Source organism: Pollachius pollachius (genome assembly GCF_949987615.1).
Source record: "Pollachius pollachius genome assembly, chromosome: 1".
In the NCBI taxonomy this organism is placed as follows: domain Eukaryota; kingdom Metazoa; phylum Chordata; class Actinopteri; order Gadiformes; family Gadidae; genus Pollachius; species Pollachius pollachius.
Window position 1 is genome coordinate 44,125,993 of NC_136934.1, and position 24,824 is coordinate 44,150,816.

The following is a 24,824-nucleotide window of genomic DNA, read 5'->3' on the forward strand; positions in this document are numbered from 1 at the left end:
AACTCATCGCTCTGTTGCATACTTACAAATAATACGGCACAAAACTTGCATTAGTGAAACAACAGACGGATCTTTTCGGCGCGCAAGGTGAGCGGAGATCCATACAGCTTTGATCTGTCTTGTTTTTTAAATACTATCACAAAAGATAAGAGTACATATTGCAAATATGGACAGGTAAACGCAGCGAACTATTGGATGTGTTGTTTTCTGTCTTAATGTTTCAAAGCCCGGCATGTGCAACACGGTAAACAAATGGGTGACTTCAATTTTTGTTTATTAATGTTGTCAGCACTATGAATAGGCACCTATTTGAAGAATTTTATATGAAATGTTTTTGGAAACAGTTGCTCTAACGCTTATTCGGAAATATTAATTGGCCGTTGACTCTGCACATCTGTTTGGTTCTTTTGGTTCGATGAAATGTGTCGCCTCACGCCGTCTGGCGCACGGACACAGACATTCGTACAAAAACATGACACACGCACGATCTTCTGACTTTAAAAAAATACATCCGTGATGTTTCCAGTTGCTGCTGTTCAGTGTAAACGTAACCTTATGACTTATTTCATGAAATCAAACTTATTTAAATCTTTATTTGTCGTGTTTGATATTTAAGAGGACTTGTGTTTTTGTTGACGGGTTGTATTCAGACTCAGTGACTAATCGGGCATCATTGCAGGGCATATTATATATCATAATGCAGAGATATTGGGAAGAATACATTCTATTTGCAGATGACGCCTTATTGTGAAAGTGTGTCTCAGAGGACAGTAATGTGTTTTGCACCTTGTTGTCTCTATGTTATAGAGTCTGTGGTCAGTCGTTTTTATGACGTATCCCTGGTATCCTCATTGTCTCCTTAAAGCCCAGACTGGCCTTGTTCTAGGGTCAACACATCTGCTCTCATGTCCAAACCTGGGCTACTCAAGTAACTGGTTTTCTAGAGAAGATCTCCCCTCTCAAGATCTACCATCAAACCAAGATCCAGAAAACGGTAGTCAACTAGGAGTACATTAGGTCCTGAATGCTGTAGTCCAATATGTCCTGGATAGTGTAGTCCACTAGGATCTTAATACTATAATCCACTGGGTCCTTTAGTCCATGACGGCCTGAATGTTGTAGTACACTTCGTCCTGAATACCATGGTCCTAATTACTGTAGTCCTCTAGGTCCTGTAGTCCTCTAGGTCCTGTAGTCCTCTAGGTCCTGTAGTCTACCAGGTCCTGTAGTCCTCTAGGTCCTGTAGTCCTCTAGGTCCTGTAGTCTACCAGGTCCTGTAGTCCTCTAGGTCCTGTAGTCCTCTAGGTCCTGTAGTCTACCAGGTCCTGTAGTCCTCTAGGTCCTCTAGGTCCTGTAGTCCTCTAGGTCCTGTAGTCTACCAGGTCCTGTAGTCCTCTAGGTCCTGTAGTCCTCTAGGTCCTGTAGTCCTCTAGATCCTGTAGTCTACCAGGTCCTTTATGCCAATAGGTCCTTAATACTATGGTAGACCATTAGGCCCTGCATACTGTAGTTCACGAGGTCCTAAATACTGTAGCCCTCAAGGTGCTGTGATACTGTAATCGAATAGTAAATTAGGTCCTGTAGTTCACTAGGTCCTGAATAATGTAGTCTACTAGGTGCTTGGATACAAGGTGAATCTTTTGGATAAACCTCATACAAAGTACAAAGAGCATAAAGCTGATTGCGGGTGTTTCTTTAGCGTGATACTGTAGTAGTTTAGCTTTGTCTCTCTGTTGTGATGCTGTCGCTCAGCTTAGTCTCTTGTTGTGATGCTGTATCTTAACCTAGCGTTGAGAGCAGCTTGCGTCCAGGTCGATGGGTTCCTTGGCGTTGTGGAGGCCATAAACTGCAGAAGTGAGGGAGAGAGAAGATGATTCTCTCCCTCATAAGATGTCTCTCTCACTCCTTCATATTTTCTGGACGGCTCTCTTTCCCATCCTGGAAACCATCTCCGAAGAGTAGACAGCTCTTATCTTCTACTAAACGCTGTTCATTGAACACTTTGTATTTCTGTGTGTTTGCATTAAACCTTTAAATATATGCTACTGTATGTTCAACTTGTGTACCTTTCTAGAAACGCATGAGGCTTGGGTGTGTATGTGTGTGTGTGCGTGTGTGTGTGTGTGCGCGCGTGCGCGAGTGTGTGTGTGTGTGTGTGTGTGTGTGTGTGTGTATGTGTGAGAGAGTGTGTGCGTGTGCATGAGAGAGATGAGAGGGGAGATCAGGGTTCTGTGTTTGTTCCTGTGGTTTCCACACCATGGATCATTAAGCGTGAGCCTAATGTTTTTAATAAACTGTTTACAGCTGTCACACTGTTTAGAACTCGAGTCAACAGGTGAGTGTGATCATGGTTCTGGTCTTCAGGCACAGCAGGGATTCTTGAACTATTTCCTTTAGTCGGCCCCAAAAAAATAATCAGATTGTCTCGGGGTCCCGACCGCTGCACACTCTAGATAACTGTGAGCACACTGGAACAAATTCCAGTGAGCACACTGGAACAAATTCCAGTGTGCTAAGTATTTCTGAGCCTTCTTTGCTTTGTCAGGATGCGACACATCTCCAACTGGATCGTAGTTGACGAAAAGCTGAAGTGACGAGTCACTCTCAGTGGAGCAGCAGGCGGTACTTTACAAGTCTCTGCCAGCCAGCTGCTCCTTATATCAGACCTCCTCCTCCTCATCCTCCTCCAGCAGACCAGCTCATCACTATGGGCCGCTGTGAGGAGGAGGAGGAAGTCTTTCTCTACCCGCTTTGGGTCAAATATCACCAGGAGGAGCTTGCTCTCCTGGGGTATGGGTCTCTCTGCCAGTGGCCTGGTGGTTGGAGGAGGAGGAGAAGGACCGCTGGGACCAGAGGAAACCTGAGAGCTCTCCTCAGGTTTCAGTCCAACATCCAGAGGAGGAGAATGTCAGGCTAGAGGAGGGGAGGAGAAGGAAAGGATGGGAGGGGGAGGAGAGGAGGAGAACGTCAGCTCACAGTCAGGCTTCTCTGGAAACTTTTGTTTTGTTTAGTTTTTCGGTTTTTCTTGACACCAGACTTCTCTACAAACCACTTGACAGCAAGACACAAACTGCTCTTTTTGTACCCCAGCACAGATTCTACTATATCTGTTTATCTTGTGTGTTCTTCATTATTTTCTAAGATAAGCATTGAACTAATGGGAAGGTTTGTGTGTGTGTGTGTGTGTGTGTGTGTGTGTGTGTGTGTGTGTGTGTGTGTGTGTGTGTGTGTGTGTGTGTGTGTGTGTGTGCATCTATATGTGTGTGTGTGTGTGTGTGTCTGGATGTAAGTGTGTGTGTGTGTGTGCATCTATAAGTGTGTGTGTGTGTGTGTGCGTGTGAGTGTGTGTGTGTGTGTGTGTGTATGGTGGACATCTCCAGCGATGCCCGGGACATCCTGTGTGATGGCGCATGGATGTCTTTCCTGTCCTACTTCCTGTTTCCTATTGGCATGTGGGCTACATTCCAACCCTCTCCACGACCAGCACAGGTCATGTCTATTTCTAGAGCAACCGCTCTGGCCTCCAGAGTTGTGCAGATGGATCCAGACATCTTCAGGCCATCTTTAGAACATCTGGACCAATGAGAGCAGGCAGTAGTCTGAGGGGGGCGTGGCCTTGGTTAAATTGATCAAATATAGAAGTTGCAGATCTAGAATGCCAGAGCAGCTTTTAATAACCAAGAAGCCATCGGCTCAGAGAGAGCAGGGTGGAGGGAGGTGCTTGAAAGGATTGTCATGAACGAGCCTGTAAGAAAACAAGCAGTTTTTGTTGATATTCGTCTTAACTGGTCAATGTTAGGGTTAATGTTGTGGTTAGGGTTAGAAGTATTTTCCTCTTCTCTTTGCGGGCGTGTATGTGTGAAGGTGTATGTGTTTACTATCCACAGTGTGTGCACAGTGCGTTGTGTACGTTGAGCCACGCGCTGCGACCCACAGAGGCTTAGAGGAACGTGTAATTATGACATCGCTCGGTCATGTCGCTCCTCAACCTCAACTCAACCCTGCATGTGTTTTTCTTTTACCATTTTATTTTTCTTGGATATAACACCATGTCCCTTCAAAGGAGCGGCACTAACCCTAGGTGTTGTGTGGTTTTGTGTGTGTGTGTGTGCGTGTGTGTGTGTGTTTTATAGACCTCTTGCTGGACGCTTGTTTGTTTTTGTCTTAGCGGCTGGGAGTATAAAAGTTAGTGAGAAGCTGTCTTTCGCTGACCGCTGCCTCAGCCACGCTGCTTGTGGCTTCACTACTAAGAGGCAGACAAGAACTCTCTAACCCTAGTTGACTGTACCAGGGACCCAGAACTCTCTAACCCTAGTTGAATGTACCAGGGACCCAGAACTCTCTAACCCTAGTTGACTGTACCAGAGACCCAGAACTCTCTAACCCTAGTTGACTGTACCAGAGACCCAGAACTCTCTAACCCTAGTTGACTGTACCAGAGACCCAGAACTCTCTAACCCTAGTTGACTGTACCAGGGACCCAGAACTCTCTAACCCTAGTGTTTACTCTATCAGAGACTCAGAACTCATTTACCTCTCTAAACATAGGTTGCCCTACCAGCGACAGGGCATCAACAACCCTTGTTTATCCCCACCCTAGTTTATCCTATCAGAGGGCCAGACATTTCTAGCCCTAGATTACCCTACGAGAGACCAACCACTAAACCTAGTTTAGTGGTTGTTGTAACCCTAACCTGTTAGGGTTAGTGTGTGTGTGTGTGTGTGTGTGTGTGTGTCTGTGTGTGTGTGTGTGTGTGTGTGTGTGTGTGTGTGTGTGTGTGTGTGTTGTTTTGTTAGGGTCAGGTTTAGTGTGTATGGGTTTGGTTAGGGTTAGTGTGTATGTGTTTTCTTAGGGTCAGGGTTAGTGTGTAGGGTTAGTGTGTACGTGTTCTGTTAGGGTAAGTTTGTATGGTTTCTGTTCGGTTTTGTTAGTCTTAGTGTGTATGCGTTTGGTTAGGTTTATTGTGTATGTTTTTTTTAGGGTTAGTGTGTATGTGTTTGTAAGGGTCAGGCTAAGTGTGTATGTGTTCTGTTAGGGTTAGTGTATATGTGTTTTATTAGGGTCAGGGTTAGTGTGTATGTGTTTTGTAGGGTTAGTGTGTATGTGTTTTGTAAGGGTTAGTGTGTGTGTTTTGTCAGGGTTAGTGTGTGTGTTTTGTCAGGGTTAGTGTGTATGTGTTATGTTAGGGTTAGTGTGTATGTGTTTGTAAGGGTCAGGCTAAGTGTGTATTTGTTCCGTTAGGGTTAGTGTTTATTTGTTCCATTACGGTTAGTGCGTATGTGTTATGTTAGGGTTAGTGTGTATTTGTTCCGTTAGGGTTAGTGTATATTTGTTATGTTAGGGTTGGTGTGTATGTTTTTTCTTAGGGTCAGGGTTAGTGTGTATTTGTTCTGTTAGGGTTAGTGCGTATGTGTTATGTTAGGGTTAGTGTGGATTTGTTCCGTTAGGGTTAGTGTGTATGTGTTCTGTTAGGGTCAGGGTTAGTGTGTATTTGTTCTGTTAGGGTTAGTGCGTATGTGTTTTGTTAGGGTCAGGGTTAGTGTGTTTGTGTTTTTGTTTGGTATCTCATCGTTGGCGTGTGTATTCCCAGGGGTCTGGTTGCCCGGCCCATGCCAAGATGTGGTTGATGAACGCATGCCAAGAAGAGAGCGCAGATGCTTAGGATTAAGGGTTTAATATTCTCTACCAGTAACTGTGTTTTAACGACTGGGGGTGGGCTGGGACTGTGGTCGCTGCGTCACACGTCGGGCTGCACAATCACACCGACTGCCAGACTCCTTCAGCCGCCTTCACAAGCGGGATAGCAGAAACCAGAATCACAGAGAGTTACAACCAGAGTGTTACAACCCTGGGTTACAACCACAGAGTTCCAACCAGAGATTTACCACAGGAGAGCTACAACCAGAGAGTTACAACCAGAGAGTTTCAACCAGAGAGTTTCAACCAGAGAGTTACAACCAGAGAGTTTCAACCAGAGAGTTACAAAAAGAGAGTTTCAACCAGATAGTTTCAATCAGAGTTTCAACAAGAGAATCACACCCAGAGATACAACCAGAGTGTCACAACCAGAATTACAACCAGAGAGTTACAGCCAGTGAGTTACAACCAGACAGTTACAACCAGAATTAAGACCGGAGAGTAACTTGCAGAGAGTTTCAACAAGAGACTAACAACCAGAACAACAAGCAGAAAGTTACAACCACAGAGGTACAACTACAGAGATACAACCAGAGATTTACCAAAGGAGAGTTACAACAAGACAGTTACAACCAAGACAAGAGAGTAACTTGCAGAGAGTTTCAACCAGTATTACATCCAGAAAGTTACAACAGATAATCACAGCTACGACCAGAAAGTTAAATCTTTAAATCGAATGCAGTCATACTCTTTTTTGGTCTCTTATTAGATCAATGTGACATTAAAACTATTTTTAACTCTCTTTTCAACTTTAATTAAAACAAATTAAAACTCAGTTTACTCTATTTACTTTGTATCTCACACACACACACACACACACACACACACACACACACACACACACACACACACACACACACACACACACACACACACACACACACACACACACACACATACACACACAGAGTCCAGCAACAGACTCGTAACCCCCTTCACCCCCCTCCCCTGGGACACTCAATATGTTTTTCTACTTTCTCTTCCAGAGAATGAGTCAGAGTTTCTCCTTGAGCTGCCACCACAGAGACAGACACTCAACCAGATTGGGGGGGGGGGGGAACTGGGAGAGAGAGAGAGCGAGGGAGAGAGAGAGAGAGCGAGGGAGAGAGAGGGAGAGGGAGGGAGAGCGAGGGAGCAGAGGCGAGAGGCGGCAGGCTGCAAACCACAGAGAGAGAAACAAACCAACAAAAAAAAGAGACAGAGAGAATGAAAAAAAAGAAAGAAAGATAACAAGGCGAGTGTGAGCTGTATAAACGTAAACGATCTGTCAAACTGTCGTCCGAAATATTTATTTTTCAGGTCTATTGTCTATTGAAATATCATTCAGTTATGAAGACTATATTCAAAGTTACATTCAAAGTATGTTCTCAATTACATTTGAGTTGTCATCAAAATTATATCAACATACATTTGTTCAAATGTAACAATAAAAGTAAGAAAGTTACATTTAAAATTGTCTCAAAATTATATTTTCCGTATATTATTAGTGCGTTACCTAAATGTAGTTCTGTTTAATCGTGAGTCAACCTGATTGGATAAATGATAGCACATGTGATCACACAAACGCATACCCTGCCTGATGAAGGAAACACCGTGCGTGACATCTAATCTTAATGATGTTTGACTTGAAAGTCAACTATGTAATGACGTAAAGATTAGGGTCTATAGGGGACGTGTTTCTATAGAGCTGTTTTGATAGAAGTTCTCTGTGGTCTCCACAGGGAAGGAGATAGGGACCCCTTTTGGGCCCTCATCTGCCCCTGACCCTGAGCCATGCTAGCTAACCCCGCTAGCCCTGCAGCTAATATCGCTAGCAATAATGATAGAACCCTGATGACAGCACCCTTAGCCCGGCCGCTAGTACTAGTAGAGGAAGCAGGGTTTTAGCTTCCCTGAGGACCTGGTCACTACTCATGCTTTGAAACTCACATCAAAGTGTAGATGTTCTATCCTTCAGGGGCATCAAGAGCTCTGATTCAGCCATCACATGGATCTCTAGGAATATATCAACCACATTATTAAGAACTTCATATTTATTATAGTTATCAAAGGACTCCTGATGCGCCATTCAAGTCCTTTCCCTGAGTGACAGGAATAATTTACATTATTCTAATGAGCTCTGATTGAGGCACTGATTTTGGACTAGAGCAATCATGTATACAAAATAACCATTTAGCTGGCAGGTATGAGAGACAGCAAGATTCCCATTCTGCTTTAAGGCTTGCATAATACAGACGGCAAAGGCCGGAGCTCATTCAATGGAGAGAGGATAAGAGTTCTTAAGGCATGCTGGGGCACGTAAACGTTGCAAGAGAATAGTAAGAGAGGCTTGATGGGCGAGACTTAGGGACACAAGACAAATAGGCTTTGAGACAAATAGGAACGACCTTACTGAAGTTCACATGAGCTGAGCTTCACGAAAACTCATCGAAATGTACATAATGCACCCTTCATGCAAACCTTGTTTTTCTTCAAACCCAGAGCTGTAGAGTTTGCATCACGTGATTTCTAACTAAGACCAATTAAAGAGCTAATGAAAAATCCACACAGAGTCCCTAATGAGCACCAGATATCGTTAAGTCTTGTTGTTGTGGTGTCACCCTGCAGCATACTGGAGGACTGTGGTGTGTGTGTGTGTGTGTGTGTGTGTATGTGTATTTGTGTGTCTGTGGTCATGTGTGTGGGTATGGGTGTGTGTGCATGTGTGTGCATGTGTGTGCATGTGCGTGCATGTGCGTACGCGTGTTGGAAACAGACCACAATGTGACATTTGAGCTACAGAACCAAGATGAGAACTTGCAGATTCAGGGATATATGATGTTATGTTAATATGATGATGATGTGATGTTAATATGAAGATTGATGTTTGTTCCTCTGTGAAGGACTTCTCTGGTCCAATCAGTTACAGATGGAAAGGAGCTAACTTAGTCTGGCTAGCTTGGGATAATTACGCAAAGTACGTTGGCTCTTCGTGTCATTTCTGTCAGAGTCATGCTGTAGTTTCTGTAACGGTGTGTCTTGAGGCGTGAGCGCAACTTGGACGCTAATGGAAAACAATCCTAGTTTGTGGAATTAGCCCTGCTGTTAACTTACTTGTTGACAACCTCTAAGTACTCAGTACTAATAATGTTGACTACATCGGGATGCCTCTTTACGACGAGAGATGCAATGGGAATAATGTCACTAAAACCCCCTCACTCTAGGGCTCTGCTCTCCATGTCAATCAGTGTTTGTGGGTCAGGGTCAGGGGTTATGGTTGGGGATAACCCTCCTGTATGCCCTCTCTCTAGGACCATGCTGACGCTGCCGTGCTCTGCCCTCCTTCTCCTCCTTCTCAGCGGTCTCAGTGGGTCTCTGAATCCCAGAGACCCCAACGTATGCAGTGTATGGGAGAGGTGAGGCCCAACTCCAACACCCTAACCCCAACCCTCACCCTTACGAATCGAGCACTACATCGCAAATAATAAATCCACCTAATAACCACCGCCATAAATAAGTATATATAAACATGAATAGTAACCGGGCGATGCTTTCTCCCAGCTTCACCACCTCGGTGAAGGAGTCCTACCTGCAGCCATTCGACCAGGTGTCAGAGGAGCCCTGCTACGACCACCGGTCGGCCTATCGCTGCCCTCGACACAGGTAGCCCCACCCCCCTCTTCTCACACACTTCCTGTTTGCTGGCAGGAACCAAAATTGACCTGCGTGTGTGTGTGTGTGTGTGCCTGTGGTGTGTGTGTGTGTGTGCCTGTGGTGTGTGTGCGCGTGTGTGCGTGTGTGTGTGTGTTTGTGTGTGTGTGTGTGTCTTGTAACCGAAAGGTTGGTAGTTCGATCCCCAGCTCCTCCTAGCTGAGTGTTGATGTGTCCCTGAGCAAGACACTTAACCCTAACTGCTCCTGACGAGCTGGCTGTCACCTTGCATGGTTGACTCTGCTGTCGGTGTGTCAATGTATGTATTAACCAATGTAAGTCGCTTTGGGTAAAAGCGTCTGCTAAATGCCCTAATTGTAATTGTGTGTGTGTGTGTGTGTGTGTGTGTGTGCGCGCGTGTGTGTGTGTGTGTGTGTCAGGATCACCTATAAGACAGCGTATCGGCAGGCGGTGAAGACAGAGTACCGCCGGAGGTACCAGTGCTGTCCAGCGTACTACGAGAGCAGAGACAAATGTGTCCGTAAGTATTGTCTATAAACATTATTGGGTTTATATACATGACCTATATACATCACTATCATGTGTTTCTGTTATCATCATTGATTCCCACGAGGTGGTCGACATGGTGATGCGTTGCTCGTGACGATCTGGTGATGGGGTTCTCCCGTTGATGTGTTTGTCTCAGTGATGGGATTTCTTTTGTGAGGTGGTTGTCGTGGTTATGGGGTTGTCGTAGTGAGGTGGTTGTTGTGGTGACTTGATGTGTGTGTGTTCCAGCGCGCTGTGCTAAGGAGTGTGTTCACGGGAGGTGTGGGGCTCCAGACCTCTGCCAGTGTGAAAAAGGATGGAGAGGAGAAGACTGCTCTAGTGGTGAGACACCTGTCTGTCTGTCTGTCTGTTTGTCTGTATCTGTCTGTCTTGATCTGCCAGGCTTCATATTTACTTGATTCAATTGAGGTTATGCACGCACACATGCAAGCACACATGCACGCACACACACACGCACACATGCATGCACACAGGCTTGCACAAATGCACACGCACGCACAGAAAAACACACACAATGAAACTGGTTAAATTTTCTTTAAATCCGATCAAAAAGTAAAAGTATGGCTGGCAAGCTAGTTTCAGGGTAAGAGCATGGCTGGCAGGCTAGTTTCAGAGTAAGAGCGTGGCTGGCAGCCTAGTTTCAGTGTGCGAGTGGGGCTAGGTATAGAGTCTGTTCTCCATTTTGTCTCCAGTCGGTGACAGAGCCACGACCAGAGGAAATGGAAAATGTTACCCTACTCCCCCCTCCCACTTCCCTATTCCCCCAAACCTAGAATGTTTTTCATTCTGCTATTCCTCAGTCCCTCCCCCAACTCTCTCTCTCCCCCTCCTTTTTCGACCCTCTCTCACCTCTCTCTTTCCCTTCTCACTCTCACCTCTTTCTCCCCCTCTCTGTTCTCTCCATCTCCATCTTTTGCTAAACTACATTTAAATAAATAAATTACAACAATAATAGAAAAATATGAGCCCCTCTCTTGCTCAGCCCTTTATGGCATTATGCTGATTGCTGTGTGTGTGTGTGTGTGTGTGTGTGTGTGTGTGTGTGTGTGTGTGTGTGTGTGTGTGTGTGTGTGTGCTTGTGCATGCTTGCGTGCGTTTGGTTTAGTTTGTCTCTTGGGAGAGAGAGGAATGTTCCCATCATATCTGTGGCGTTCCCCATCATCTCAGTGAAGAACCGCCGACTCCTAAAGTAGCCAGCCTACAGAATACCACATATCGTACCCTCCTGCAGACTTCCACATCTCCTTCTATCCTGCAGCACACCACCTACCCTACCAACCTAGAGAATAGCACATCTCCTACCAAAGCTCATCCCAGCCTGCAGCACACCACATCTGCTACCGTATCTCCTATCTTAGCTACCATAGCTAAACAGAATATAGTAAAGTAGAGTAGAATAGTATATACATATCTATATATAATAGAAGAGAGTCAGAATAGACTAGGGTTCAGTGGAGTAGAGTGCAGTAGAGCAGTGTACAGTAGAATAGGGTAGAGTCTAACTATCTGTGTGTGATTGATGAGGTCAAATAAAGGATGGAGAACCTTCCTCCAGGCCTGGGCCGCATCCAAAACACTATACCGCCTGCAGACCCACCATGGCCGACATAATCAGCCCGCTGCATGCTGGGTAACCCGGTCTGTAAACAGAAGGGTCTGAGGTGACGTGTTATTACCCTGTTGTTATTAGAACACACCCAGCAGAACGTTTAGGAACCCGGCACCCGCCAACCCAGCGGCCAAACGTCCTGGGCGCTTCCCTTGAATGAACGCTTCTTTTCCTGCAAGCTGTGACCGTTCCTGGGTGGGCAGACCGGTGTCTGTGGCTCCGCATTATGCAAACCCCCGAACACATTCCCGTTAGCCTGGGACCTGATGGTGAAGATTCAGAGCCCATGACGTTGTGCACATTCAGATAGCAGGAAACCATGACCAATCCTGTTGGCCCGACATCGCCCTTCTGCTGAGAGATCCACACCGTCTGGTCCCTGAGCTGACACCCCCGCATTCCTCCAGCACACTATGCTGGAGAGAGTGTGTGTGTGTGTGTGTGTGTGTGTGTGTGTGTGTGTGTGTGTGTGTACCTGTTAAGAAGTGTGCGCATGTTTAGAAGTCTGTTTAAGAGGGATTTAGGATAGCAGGGTTGAGTTTTTAGGATTGTTGTTGTATTTAAAAGTGTGTGTGTGTGTGTGTGTGTGCGTGCGTGCGTGCGTGCATGCGTGCGTGCGTGCGTGCGTGCGTGTGTCTGACGTTGTGTGCTTATGTTTGTGTGCGTGTGCGGGTGTTTCAGACTGTGACGGCGGACACTGGGGCCCCGGGTGTGGCCGGCCCTGTCGCTGTGAGAACGGGGCCCTTTGTGAGCCCAGCTCCGGGGCCTGCCGCTGCCTCCCGGGCTTCGTCGGACGCCGCTGTGAGGACCACTGCCCGCTGGGGTCCTACGGTCAGGGCTGCCTGCACAGGTGCCTGTGTGGAGACGGAGGGTCGTGTGACGAAGCCACCGGAGAGTGCTTGTGTCGGGACGGCTTCACCGGAACATAGTGAGTACACCTTGGGGTTCACCTGGTTGCCATAGCAACCGCTTTGCCCTAGTTACCATAGCAACACCTTCATCCCAGTGAGCTCAGCAACAGCTTTGCCCTAGTGGCTGAAGCAACACCACTGGCAGTAGTCTGGAGCCACACACCTCCCATGAGCACAATCCTTGGCAGCGCGCTGGTAACCACCTCCCCATGACAACCGTCTACCCATGATAACCACCTCATCACACCTTTAACCTAGTTACCAAAGCAACACCATCAGCCTAATAAACTGCAAAACCGTTGTAACTATTGTTAAAGTTTCACAGTTCTATTATTAGATTATATTGTAACTATAGTTCAAGTTTCATAGTTACATTACATTATGATTCTGAATATATCATTTGTATAGTGGCGATATGGTATGAGTACATGATACTTACATGAAGTTTATGGGTCCATTATATTAACATTATATTTTGAGGACATTATGATAACATGATGTTTATGAAGATATTGTATTAAGATACTGTGTTTATGAGGACATGATATTAACGTCCTGTGTTTATGAGGACATTGTGATAACATGATGTTTATGAGGACATTGTATTTACATGCTGTGTTTATGAGGACATTGTGTTAACAGGATGTTTATGAGGACATGATATTATCATGCTGTGTTTATGAGGACATTTTGATACCATGATGTTTATGAATATATTACTGTTGAATAAGGACCAGGTTGACACTCTGTGGTTATTCCAGCTGTGAGCAGGCCTGCACCAGGGGCCACTGTGCCCTGCGCTGTGCCTGTCAGAACGGGGGGATCTGCCAGGGGACGGGGGTCTGTACCTGTCCCCCCGGATGGAGGGTAGGCTCAACACACACACACACACACACACACACACACACACACACACACACACACACACACACACACACACACACACACACACACACACACGCACACACGCACACACACAGATACACACATGCACACATGCATACATACAGGCATAGATGTGTCTCTAGTACTGTGTACGCCACTGCATGTGACGTGTGTGCATGTGTGCGTAAACCTGTGTGTGTTCAGGGTGCGGTGTGCACAGAGCGGTGTCCCCAGGGGTTGTGGGGCCCTAACTGCCTGCAGGACTGTGTGTGTTACAACGGGGGACAATGTGACCCCGAGACCGGAGCCTGCCGATGCTCTGAGGGCTACACTGGACCCAGGTGAGGAGTGGGTTCTAGTGGTGTGTGTGTGTGTGTGTGTGTGTGTGTGTGTGTTTGTGTGTGTGCCTGCATGTAATCGTGTGTGTGTGTGTGTTTATGTGTGTGCGTGTGTGTATTTGTGTGAGTGTGTGTTCACGTGTTGGTCTGTCTCTGTGTGTGTTTGTGTGTGTGTGTGCCTGCATGTGAACTTATGTGTGTATGCGTAGCTGCTTGTGTGTGTGTGTGTGTGTGTGTGTGTGTGTGTGTGTGTGTGTGTGTGTGTGTGTGTGTGCGGTATCCCTCATCCCTGCTGTATCGTGTGTGTTGCAGGTGTAGTGAGGAGTGTGGGGCAGGTACGTACGGCCTCGACTGTAAAGGTGTGTGTGCGTGCGCCAATGGCGCGCGGTGCTACAACATCGACGGCGGCTGTCTGTGTGAGCCCGGGTTCCGAGGGCCCCAGTGCGGGGAGCCAATGTGTCCCCGCGGGACGTTTGGCTTCCACTGTGAGGGGACCTGTCTCTGCCAGAAGGAACACACACTCAGGTAAGACACACTGGTAGTACACACTCTGGCACTACACACTCTGGTAGTACACACACTGGTAACACAGTGGTACGACACACACTCAGGTTGTACACACTAAAGTACTGGGATGGCCTGGGGTCTTAATTAGAGGACGCCTCATTCATTATAACGTTGATGTCATAAGAATAACACCTTTAGTTGTTCACAAGCTTCCTCAATCATGCAACCAGTGTGCACCTGTGTTTTGATTGGCCAGCTGCCATCCAATGAAAGGCGAGTGCACATGCCAGCCAGGCTGGGCGGGCCTGTACTGCAACGAGACCTGCGCTCATGGATTCTACGGCAACGGTTGCCTGGAGCCTTGTTTGTGTGTAAACAAAGGTGTCTGTGACGGCGCGACGGGAACCTGCGAATGCCCCCCCGGGTTTACGGTAAGAAGCACTGACGGTTAACGTGAGGGTGTTCGAGGTTGCGTGTGAAGCCCAAAGCATACAAAACTGTGAATATCCCCACATATCTGAAGCATGGCCCAAACAAGAAGTAGAATCCTATTGTCTAAAAAGGCGAGACTGTAGCGTGGCTGTTTTCCCCCCCGCTCAAATAATAAAATAAGGATGCAATAAAGGATCAAGTCTATTATGGACAAGTATAGAATTTATATATTATCAATATTATCTCAAATATTAAAGCTGAGGATTCCGGGTGATCACCCCCCCCCGCTTTTTTTTGGTGTCCATATGTCTTTATTGTTGTTGTTGTTGCTGTTCGTGTTGTTGTTGTATCTTCTGTCTCGTGAAAAATACAAAAATTCTGTAAATATATATTATGGACATTATTCAATGATTTCACGGCTGTGGGCTTGGGGCTCACAGACTCATAACTCAACAATAATGTAGCTACGAGTCCCAAAATCGTTCCCTGCCCACAGTCACATCTGAGCGGCGACAGTGAGCCTCTGTATGATGGGCCGACTGAGCCTCGTCAGGTGGTTGTGTCTGAGGTCCGTGTGCCTGTGTGTCCCCACAGGGGGCCCACTGTGAGAGCCCCTGTAAGAGCGGGGCCTACGGGAAGGCCTGCTCTCTGGAATGTTCCTGCCTCAACGCCGTCGACTGCTCCCACCTGGACGGCGCGTGTTTCTGCAAGGAGGGTGAGTTCAACCAAAGCATAACCAACGAGACCACAGGTCAGTCAGACCGTGACCAATCAGATTACAGGTAGCCAATACGTAATCCATCAAATAACAGGTCATGATTTACTAATGACAAATTTACTAATTACATTTTTTTTTGCCTGTTTCTCTCTCTGTCTCTCAACTTGTCTGTCTGTCTGTCTCTCAACCTGTCTGTGTGTCTCTCTGTCTCTCCCCTCTGTCTATCTCCTGTCTCTCTACTTGTCTGTCCTTCCACTCGTCTGTATGTCTCTCTGTCTCTCCCTCTGTATATCTCCTGTCTCTCTACCTGTCTGTATCTCTACCTGTCTGACCCTCTACCTGTCTGTATGTCTCTGTCTCTACCTCTGGCTGTCTCCTGTGTGTCTCCCTCTGTCTGTCTCCTGTCTCTCTACCTGTCTGTCTCCTGTCTGTCTCCCTCTGTATATCTCCTGTCGCTCTACCTGTCTGTCTCTCTACCTTTCTGTATGTCTTTCTGTCTCTACCTCTGTCTGTCTCCTGTTTGTCTCCCTCTGTATATCTCCTGACGCTCTACCTGTCTGTCTCTTGTCTCTCTACCTGTCTGTCTCTTGTCTCTCTACCTGTCTGTCCCGCTACCTGTCTGTCTCCTGTCTCTCTACCTGTCTGTCTGCCTGTCTGTGTGCAGGCTGGCGGGGGGCGGACTGCTCGGTGCGCTGTGCGAGGGGCTCCTGGGGCCCCGGCTGTAACGCCACCTGTCTCTGTGCTAACGGGGCCCAGTGCAGCCCTGGGGACGGCACCTGCAGCTGCAGAGCGGGCTGGCAGGGGGCGCTGTGTGACAAGCCCTGCCCTGTGAGTCCCAGCTCTATCTCCATTATCTCTATCTCTAGTTAGACAGGTTGCAGGGGGCTCTTACTCTATCTCTAGCGAGCTTAGCTCTAGTTACAGAGGTGGTTCAGATCATATCTCTAGTTAGAGAGGTGGTTTAGATCCAGCTAGTTAGAGATATGGTTCAGGTCCAGCTAGTTAGAGGTATGGTTCAGATCCTCATGTGTGTTGGTGTGTATTTGAGTGTGATCTCCTGTGTGTCTCGTTCAGATGGGCATGTTTGGACCGAGCTGCCAGAAGAAGTGTGATTGTATCCACGCCAATGGTTGCCAGGCGACCAGTGGAGAGTGTCGCTGTCTGCCAGGGTGGGGGGGTAAGAGTCAACCTTGTTCAGGTTCTTAATAAATTGCTTATGAAGCTGAGGAGTTAGTTTTTATAAATGCTGTAAATGTAGAAGGTTTATTAACAAGATAGCATGGTGGTAAATGTAACAAGGGACAGACAGTTACCCTGGTAACTGAGCCTAGTTATCACGATTATTTGGGCTAGTATGATATTATAATACTTAATAATATAATATCACAGTATATTAATTATTATTGTGATTTGTCAGGAGCCCGCTGTGGTGAGGCGTGTGTGGAGGGCCAGTGGGGGCCCCACTGTAACCACAGCTGCTCCCAACACTGTCCCCATGGCGACCGCTGCCACCCGGAGACGGGCGCCTGCGTCTGTCGCCATGGGTACTGGGGATCCGCCTGTGAGAAGAGTAAGTGATGCAACGGACGCCTAGGCAACTGGACTTACATCTGTGTGTGTTTATGCGGATGGTCTCTCTCTCCACCTATAAGGATACAGTGCTGGTTGGCATGGTGACCAGTGCAGTACTCCCTGTCTCATTATATATCTATATAATGAAAGTACCGGTATGTTTGTTATATCGTTATATTATCATACTACCATATTAATATATCATTCATTTACTACTATGGTAGAAATGATAACATAGTACTATGGTAGTATAATAGATCAAGATGGTAGCATGATATTAAAGTACATTGGTAGTGATTACTAGTCGTATTCTAGTCTATAGTATATATAACAGTATACAGTGTACTACATATGTACTGTGTTCTCCAGCCTGTCCGCCTGGTTCCTATTGTAGTATATAGTATATATAACAGTATACAGTGTACTACATGTGTACTGTGTTCTCCAGCCTGTCCGCCTGGTTCCTATGGTAGTATATAGTATATATAACAGTATACAGTGTACTACATGTGTACTGTGTTCTCCAGCCTGTCCGCCTGGTTCCTATTGTTGTATATAGTATATATAACAGTATACAGTGTACTACATGTGTACTGTGTTCTTCAGCCTGTCCGCCTGGTTCCTATTGTAGTATATAGTATATATAACAGTATACAGTGTACTACATGTGTACTGTGTTCTCCAGCCTGTCCGCCTGGTTCCTATGGTAGTATATAGTATATATAACAGTATACAGTGTACTACATGTGTACTGTGTTCTCCCGCCTGTCCGCCTGGTTCCTATTGTAGTATATAGTATATATAACAGTATACAGTGTACTACATGTGTACTGTGTTCTTCAGCCTGTCCGCCTGGTTCCTATTGTAGTATATAGTATATATAACAGTATACAGTGTACTACATGTGTACTGTGTTCTCCAGCCTGTCCGCCTGGTTCCTATGGTAGTATATAGTATATATAACAGTATACAGTGTACTACATGTGTACTGTGTGCTCCCGCCTGTCCGCCTGGTTCCTATTGTAGTATATAGTATATATAACAGTATACAGTGTACTACATGTGTACTGTGTTCTCCAGCCTGTCCGCCTGGTTCCTTTGGGCTGCGGTGCGCTGAGCGCTGCTCTGACTGTTCCAACAGCTCCTCCTGCAGCCCACGGGACGGCCGCTGTGAGGGTGAGAACCATCCCATAATACACTGAACTATACATCATATACTACAATATATACTACTATACTCCCTATAGACTACATTATATACTACGCTCCCTATAGACTACATTATATACTACACTCCCTATAGACTACATTATATACTACACTCCCTATATACTACATTATATACTACACTTCCTAATATACTGCATTATACATGATATACTACATTATATACTACGCTCCCTATAGACTACATTATATACTTCACTCCCCAATATACTGCATTATACGTGATATACTACACTCCCTATATACTACATTATATACTACACTCCCTAATATACTGCGTTATACATGATATACTACATTATATACTACGCTCCCTATAGACTGCATTATATACTACACTCCCTAATATACTGCATTATACATGATATACTACATTACATACTACACTCCCTATATACTACATTATATACTACACTGCGAGTGTTTCTGTGGCAGGAGTGCCGCAGACTGCTTACAGACTGCCGTCTGTAAGTACTACTACATTATATACTACGATATATACTAGAACACAGACTACATTATGCATGATATACTATACAGTATAATACAGACTACATTATACATTATTAACTATACAGTATATGCTACATTCTACAATTTTATTATTGGTATCATTATTCAACATAAACTAAATTATATACCACAGTATAATACCAACATCCACATTTGACAGCACATTAAACAGTGTATACTCCCATACAACACGTGCTCCATGACTGTGTGTGCAGCCTGCGGCCCTGGCCGGTTCGGCCCTTCCTGCTCCCAGACCTGCCTCTGTCCGGCCGGCTCCAGCTGCGACCGCCTCACGGGAGAATGTCTCTGTTCCCCTGAGGACCACGAGGACTGCAACCGAGGTAGCCCAACCCTAACCCTTGGTACTATACTGTTACCCTGACCCTAACACTGGGCACTATACCCTACTGTTACCCTGACCCTAACACTGGGCACTATACCCTACTGTTACCCTGACCCTAACACTGGGTACTATACCCTACTGTTACCCTGACCCTAACACTGGGTACTATACCCTACTGTTACCCTGACCCTAACACTGGGCACTATACCCTACTGTTACCCTGACCCTAACACTGGGCACTATACGCTACTGTTACCCTGACCCTAACACTGGGTACTATACCCTACTGTTACCCTGACCCTAACACTGGGCACTATACCCTACTGTTACCCTGACCCTAACACTGGGCACTATACCCTACTGTTACCCTGACCCTAACACTGGGCACTATACCCTACTGTTACCCTGACCCTAACACTGGGTACTATACCCTACTGTTACCCTGACCCTAACACTGGGTACTATACCCTACTGTTACCCTGATCCTAACACTGGGCACTATACCCTACTGTTACCCTGACCCTAACACTGGGTACTATACCCTACTGTTACCCTGACCCTAACACTGGGTACTATATCCTACTAGAACCCTGACCATAATACTGGGTACTTTACCCTACTTTAACCCTGACCCTAACACTGGGTACTATACCCTACTGTTACCCTGACCCTATCCCTTGTTACTATTCCCTACTGTAACCCTAACCTTAATACTGGGTACTATACCCTACTTTAGCGCTAACGCTAATACGGTTGGCAGACAGGTCACTTCCTGTTCCTGTCTCTCCTCCAGTCACGGTAGAGTTCTCAGGGAGTGTGATGGTCCCTGTCCCCCCAGTGGAGAGGGAGTCGTGGGGGGCAATCTCTGGCATCGTGGTCCTGGTTCTCCTGGTGGTGCTGCTGCTGACTCTGCTGCTGCTGTACCGACGGAGACAGAAGGCCAAGCACAACAACACCCCCACGGTCTCCTTCTCCACCGGCCGCACCACCACTTCTGAGTATGCTGTCCCAGGTAGGCAGGGTGCTGGGGGAGGAGGTGGGTGGGGGGGGGGGGGGTGCTGGGGGAGGAGGGGTGTGGGCGAAGGGTAGGTAGGGCGCCAGGGCAAGGAGGGGGGGGGAGGGTGCTTGGATGAAGTATACAGGCAGGGTGCTGGGGGAGGTGGGTACACTCTTGTGGATCATTGTACATCAGAGGACTTCAAACACACATAATATAACCTTCATTTTATATATATATATATATTAAACTGCGTTCTGGTTTACAAACTGATAGTTGACGATGATGTGCTGTGTCCTGATTGGTTGAGCTCTTCTGCATCCTGATTGGCTGATTGGATGCTTTGTGTTTGTCAGATGTTCCCCACAGCTACCACCGCTATTACTCCAACCCCAGCTACCACACCCTCAGCCAGAACCCCCCGCCACTGCCCCACCTGCCCAACAACCACCACCGCTGCATCAAGGCAAGTCCTACCTTCATGTCCAGCTTCTCCTCGTTAGAGATCAGGAGGAGGTTCTCCTCGTTAGAGCTGAGGAGGAGGTTCTCCTCGTTAGAGATCAGGAGGAGGTTCTCCTCGTCAGAGCTGAGGAGGAGGTTCTCCTTGTTAGAGGTGAGGAGGAGGTTCTCCTCGTTAGAGCTGAGGAGGAGGTTCTCCTCGTTAGAGATCAGGAGGAGGTTCTCCTCGTTAGAGGTGAGGAGGAGGTTCTCCTCGTTAGAGCTGAGGAGGTTCTCCTCGTTAGAGATCAGGAGGAGGTTCTCCTCGTCAGAGCTGAGGAGGAGGTTCTCCTCGTTAGAGCTGAGGAGGAGGTTCTCCTCGTTAGAGCTGAGGAGGTTCTCCTCGTTAGAGATCAGGAGGAGGTTCTCCTCGTTAGAACTGAGGAGGAGGTTCTCGTCATTATAAGGTATTAGTAATATATAAGAAAGTATATGGTATATATAGTATATATGTATATTATAATATTATAACATTGTGAATCATATGTTGCTTTTGGGATGTCATGGTTACTTTCAGAACACCAATCAGCAGCATAACAGAGAGGGGCGGAGCCTGTTTGGTGCTGAGAGCAACGCAACGCTTCCTGCTGACTGGAAACACCAGGAAGCACGCGCACACCCAGGTGAACCACACACACACACACAGACACACACACACACCCAGGTACAACCACACACACACATATACACACACACACAAACACACATACATACACCAAGGTACAACCACACACACACATATACACACACACACACACACAAACACACAAACACACACAAACACACACACATATACACACACACACACAAACACACACACATACACCCAGGTACAATCACACACACACACACACACACACACACACACACACAAACACACACACACCCAGGTACAACCACACACACACATATACACACACACACACACACACACACACACACACAAACACACACACATACACCCAGGTACAATCACACACACACACACACACACACACACACACACACACACACACACACACAGAGGTATATATCATTTTGTTAATTTTATTTTTGTAATACAAATAACGTTTCATTATCTTTATTTCCTGTTAAGAGTCAATAAAACTGTTTTGGTATTGATTCTACGTATTTCTGCCTTTTGGTTTATCAAAATGTGACTCTAAAATATGTTTTCATCTTTAAGGTGCTTTTGGAATCGATCGCAGCTATAGCTACAGTACAAGTCTGGGAAAATACTGCAACAAAGGTAGTATGTCCAAAACATACAGAACAAAAGCATCATTCTATTAAGTGCCAGTGAACTTCTTTTATTTTAAACGTCCTAGTTGGTATTTTATTTTATTCAACATGCGATCTATGATCTATAATAGTGTTTTCGCTGGTCTCTGTTGATCTCTTCCAACCAGTTTGTGGATGTTGTGCGTACATAAAGTAGCTAGGTTTCTTAGATAGCAATTCACCACAGTGTGTGGCGTATTTAATCTACAACATCACTCATTATACAAAAACATCCAAAAGTATCTGAAAGTAGGTGTGGGTCGTAACCATGGGAATAAAACCTCCCAGATTCTTCCTAGAACTCTCTGCCCAAAAATGCTTTTTCCTTTTGATTCATAGTATTGGAATTCAGGCTGAAACAGGGGGTTCACTCACACTTTAAATAAAGTAAATACAGGCCTTTACTTTCGAACGCCCTAAGGCTGTAGTTATGGTTGCGAGCCAGTAAACAGTTTGTTCCAAGAGCCAATCAGTGAAACGCTTGTTTTAAGCAATGAGGTGTGTGCGTGTATTGTTGTGTATGTTGGTGTGTGTGTTGGCTTGTGTGTGTGTTGGTGTATGTGTGCTGGTGTGTGTGTGCCGATGTATGTATTGGTGTGTGTGTATGCTGGTGTGTGTGTTGGTGTGTGTGTGTGTGTGTGTGTGTGTATGTGTGTAGGTGTGTGTGTCGAGCTGAAGGAGGTGGCAAACGCCAGCAGCGGCTCCCTGAACAGCGAGAACCCGTACGCCACCATCAAGGACCTCCCCGCCCTGGACCCCTCCGGACCCCCTGAGTGCAGCTACATGGAGATGAAGGGCGCCGTACAGCGAGACGTCAGGCCACCGCCCTTTGACCCCGCCCCTTTCGACCCCTCCCCCTTCGACCCCGCCCCCTCGCGCAGGAACACAGAACACAGCTGGACAGGTGGGTTCAAACGTCCTTCTTATTATCGGTTCTTACCCCTCCTACTAGGAACGCAGGGCTCTAATTATAGCTTTGAAAGCTGGATGTTTTTCCAGTTTTCGCCTGACGCAAGAATTCCACTGCTCAACAGTCTTGGGTCTACATTTTTTTCTTTGTAATATTGTGCCACCGTTTCAAGGGGTGTCATGTTCGGACTGTGTGTCTGGACCGTGCGTCGGTTCAGTTCGCCGCCTACACTCTCTGAATGCATGGCAAGCTGTTGTGACATGTTCAGAGGGTGGCTCGCGTCCCCGTGAGACCAACCTGATGGTTTCACCGAAACCTCCATTTCCCGATGAAGATCGGTTTGGCCTTGCTCCTGCTGAAAACTAACTTTCGAAAACCAACAAACGATAGCCACTACCACTTTCTGGGTTTCAAGGGGTTGGTTTGAACGGGAACGAGAGCAGATCAGGATGGTTCACAAGGATAGGTGCCTTGGGCCACTTCTTGACGAAGTAAACTGGGATGTCCCTGAGAAAGACGTTGTCTAGATGGTAGCATGCGTTTCTCCATATCTGCACACGTACGCCTCAGCAGTCCTCGTGCCCCATGACTTGTGCACTGACACACCAACCCAACCCACACATCACAAACACCCCAGACACCAACACACCACGACGCACCAACACACACGCTAGATTCGTAGGCTTCTCCGATTTCTGATTGGCTCTTGACAATCAGGCCCATGCTCCCTGCTCGTGAACGGCGGAATCCTTTAGTCTTTACCCCATCGTGAAGGCATCACTTATTGACCCGTTTACTTGTGGAATGTTCCAAACAGGTGTTTTTGGAATGTTCCACATGATCCATCCTAGCATTATGCTGCCTCTGTCCCAACGCTTTCAGAGCGGGTTAAACACATCACATGAGGAATTAGCATACATTTACAAAGATCTATTAGGTAGATGAAGTAAAACAGGAATTATCTTTTCTTTGTGCTAGTTTCAATTCGGTCAAATATCTTTTTTTATTCCAGAGTACCCAGAGCCAGACACCCATAGCCACTACGACCTCCCGGTAAACAGTCACATCCCCGGACACTACGACCTGCCCACGCTCCGCCACCCCCCATCCCCCAGTAGGAGGCCACCCCGGTGACAAGGGGACAGCCAGGAGGAGGCAGGGAAGACCAGGACGACACCGGGGGATGACCAGGGGGAGAACGAGAAGAGACCGTCTTAACCAGGACTATACCAGGAAGTTTTAGCCTTCGTGTTACGTGACCGTATAGAATGCCGTCTTCTTCACGTGGAAACAATGGGATTTAACACATCTGGACTTCATTTATTTTCTAGTTTGAAGTTTGAAATTGAGTTTCAAAACTAATAAGCACAGAAAAAGTACCTAAAAATCCACGAAGAACAAATATATGAAGACGATATAGAAGATATTTTTGTAATAGCAACGGCTGTGCCTGTTGCACGTCACGCAAGCTCACATATGCCTAAACACTACGGATCATCTGGCATCCCTATGGTACCGCACATTCATAATATACACTAGGCTGTCACCATGTTGATAAACGAGTTACCTTGTTCCCTGTTGCCAAGGTAACGAGGTAAAGAAATTGTTATTGGGGATTTAGAAAAAGTTACCCACGGGCTTTTGTCCACAATACGAGAGAAGCAGTCCGTGTCGGTGTTTTTGAACCGACTCATCAACAGTGACCCCCTGTGGAGGAAGCTTGTACTTATTTTTACCGCGAGAGACCTGAGGTCCAGAGTTACCAGTAAGACTTGAATCATTAACAACAATGAGTTATTTGAGAACGTCCACCTTTTATACCTAGTGGAGTCTATTCTTCTAGCCACCTGTGTGATAAATAGTGTCTATTAATCATTGACATTTCAAGACATTTCCACAGTATACTAGTCCTAATCCAACACGTGATTATTGCAGCATCTTTTAATATAAATTCTCGGAACACAGCCTCTCCAGACCATCTTGTTGGACCCAGAGTTGACCATGAAGACTCCTACCTCTTATCCCATGGAGGCCTCGATTTGAGCTTGAAGAGAAAAAGGACTTTCTGATCGCTGATGTCAATATTTCATATGTGACTGTAAGCAAGCGATGTGTTGTATATAGTGTAAATAAAGCCACAGCATTTTCCCTTGTTTTACTGCTCCCTCTTAACTAATCAATAAGT

At 46.4% G+C, this 24,824-nt stretch overlaps 1 protein-coding gene across 2 annotated transcripts; it reads left to right on the forward strand.

Moving 5' to 3' along the window:
* pear1 (platelet endothelial aggregation receptor 1) lies at positions 1-24,782 on the forward strand. Of its 2 annotated transcripts, none has more exons than XM_079742196.1 (22): positions 1-87; positions 8,989-9,093; positions 9,239-9,340; positions 9,769-9,869; positions 10,127-10,219; positions 12,189-12,435; positions 13,180-13,285; positions 13,508-13,644; positions 13,954-14,166; positions 14,405-14,579; positions 15,175-15,295; positions 15,963-16,126; positions 16,373-16,475; positions 16,716-16,868; positions 17,951-18,046; positions 18,826-18,951; positions 19,747-19,965; positions 20,307-20,416; positions 20,966-21,071; positions 21,635-21,697; positions 22,388-22,633; positions 23,652-24,782. In XM_079742196.1, the coding sequence occupies exons 2-22, from the start codon at positions 8,993-8,995 to the stop codon at positions 23,771-23,773; spliced, it is 2,904 nt and encodes a 967-aa protein (XP_079598322.1). In that variant the 5' UTR covers positions 1-87; positions 8,989-8,992; the 3' UTR covers positions 23,774-24,782. The 2 variants fall into 2 exon arrangements, with proteins under 2 accessions (XP_079598322.1, XP_079598323.1); XM_079742197.1 differs by having other exon boundaries at positions 19,792-19,965.
* The last annotated feature ends 42 nt before the right edge of the window (positions 24,783-24,824 follow it).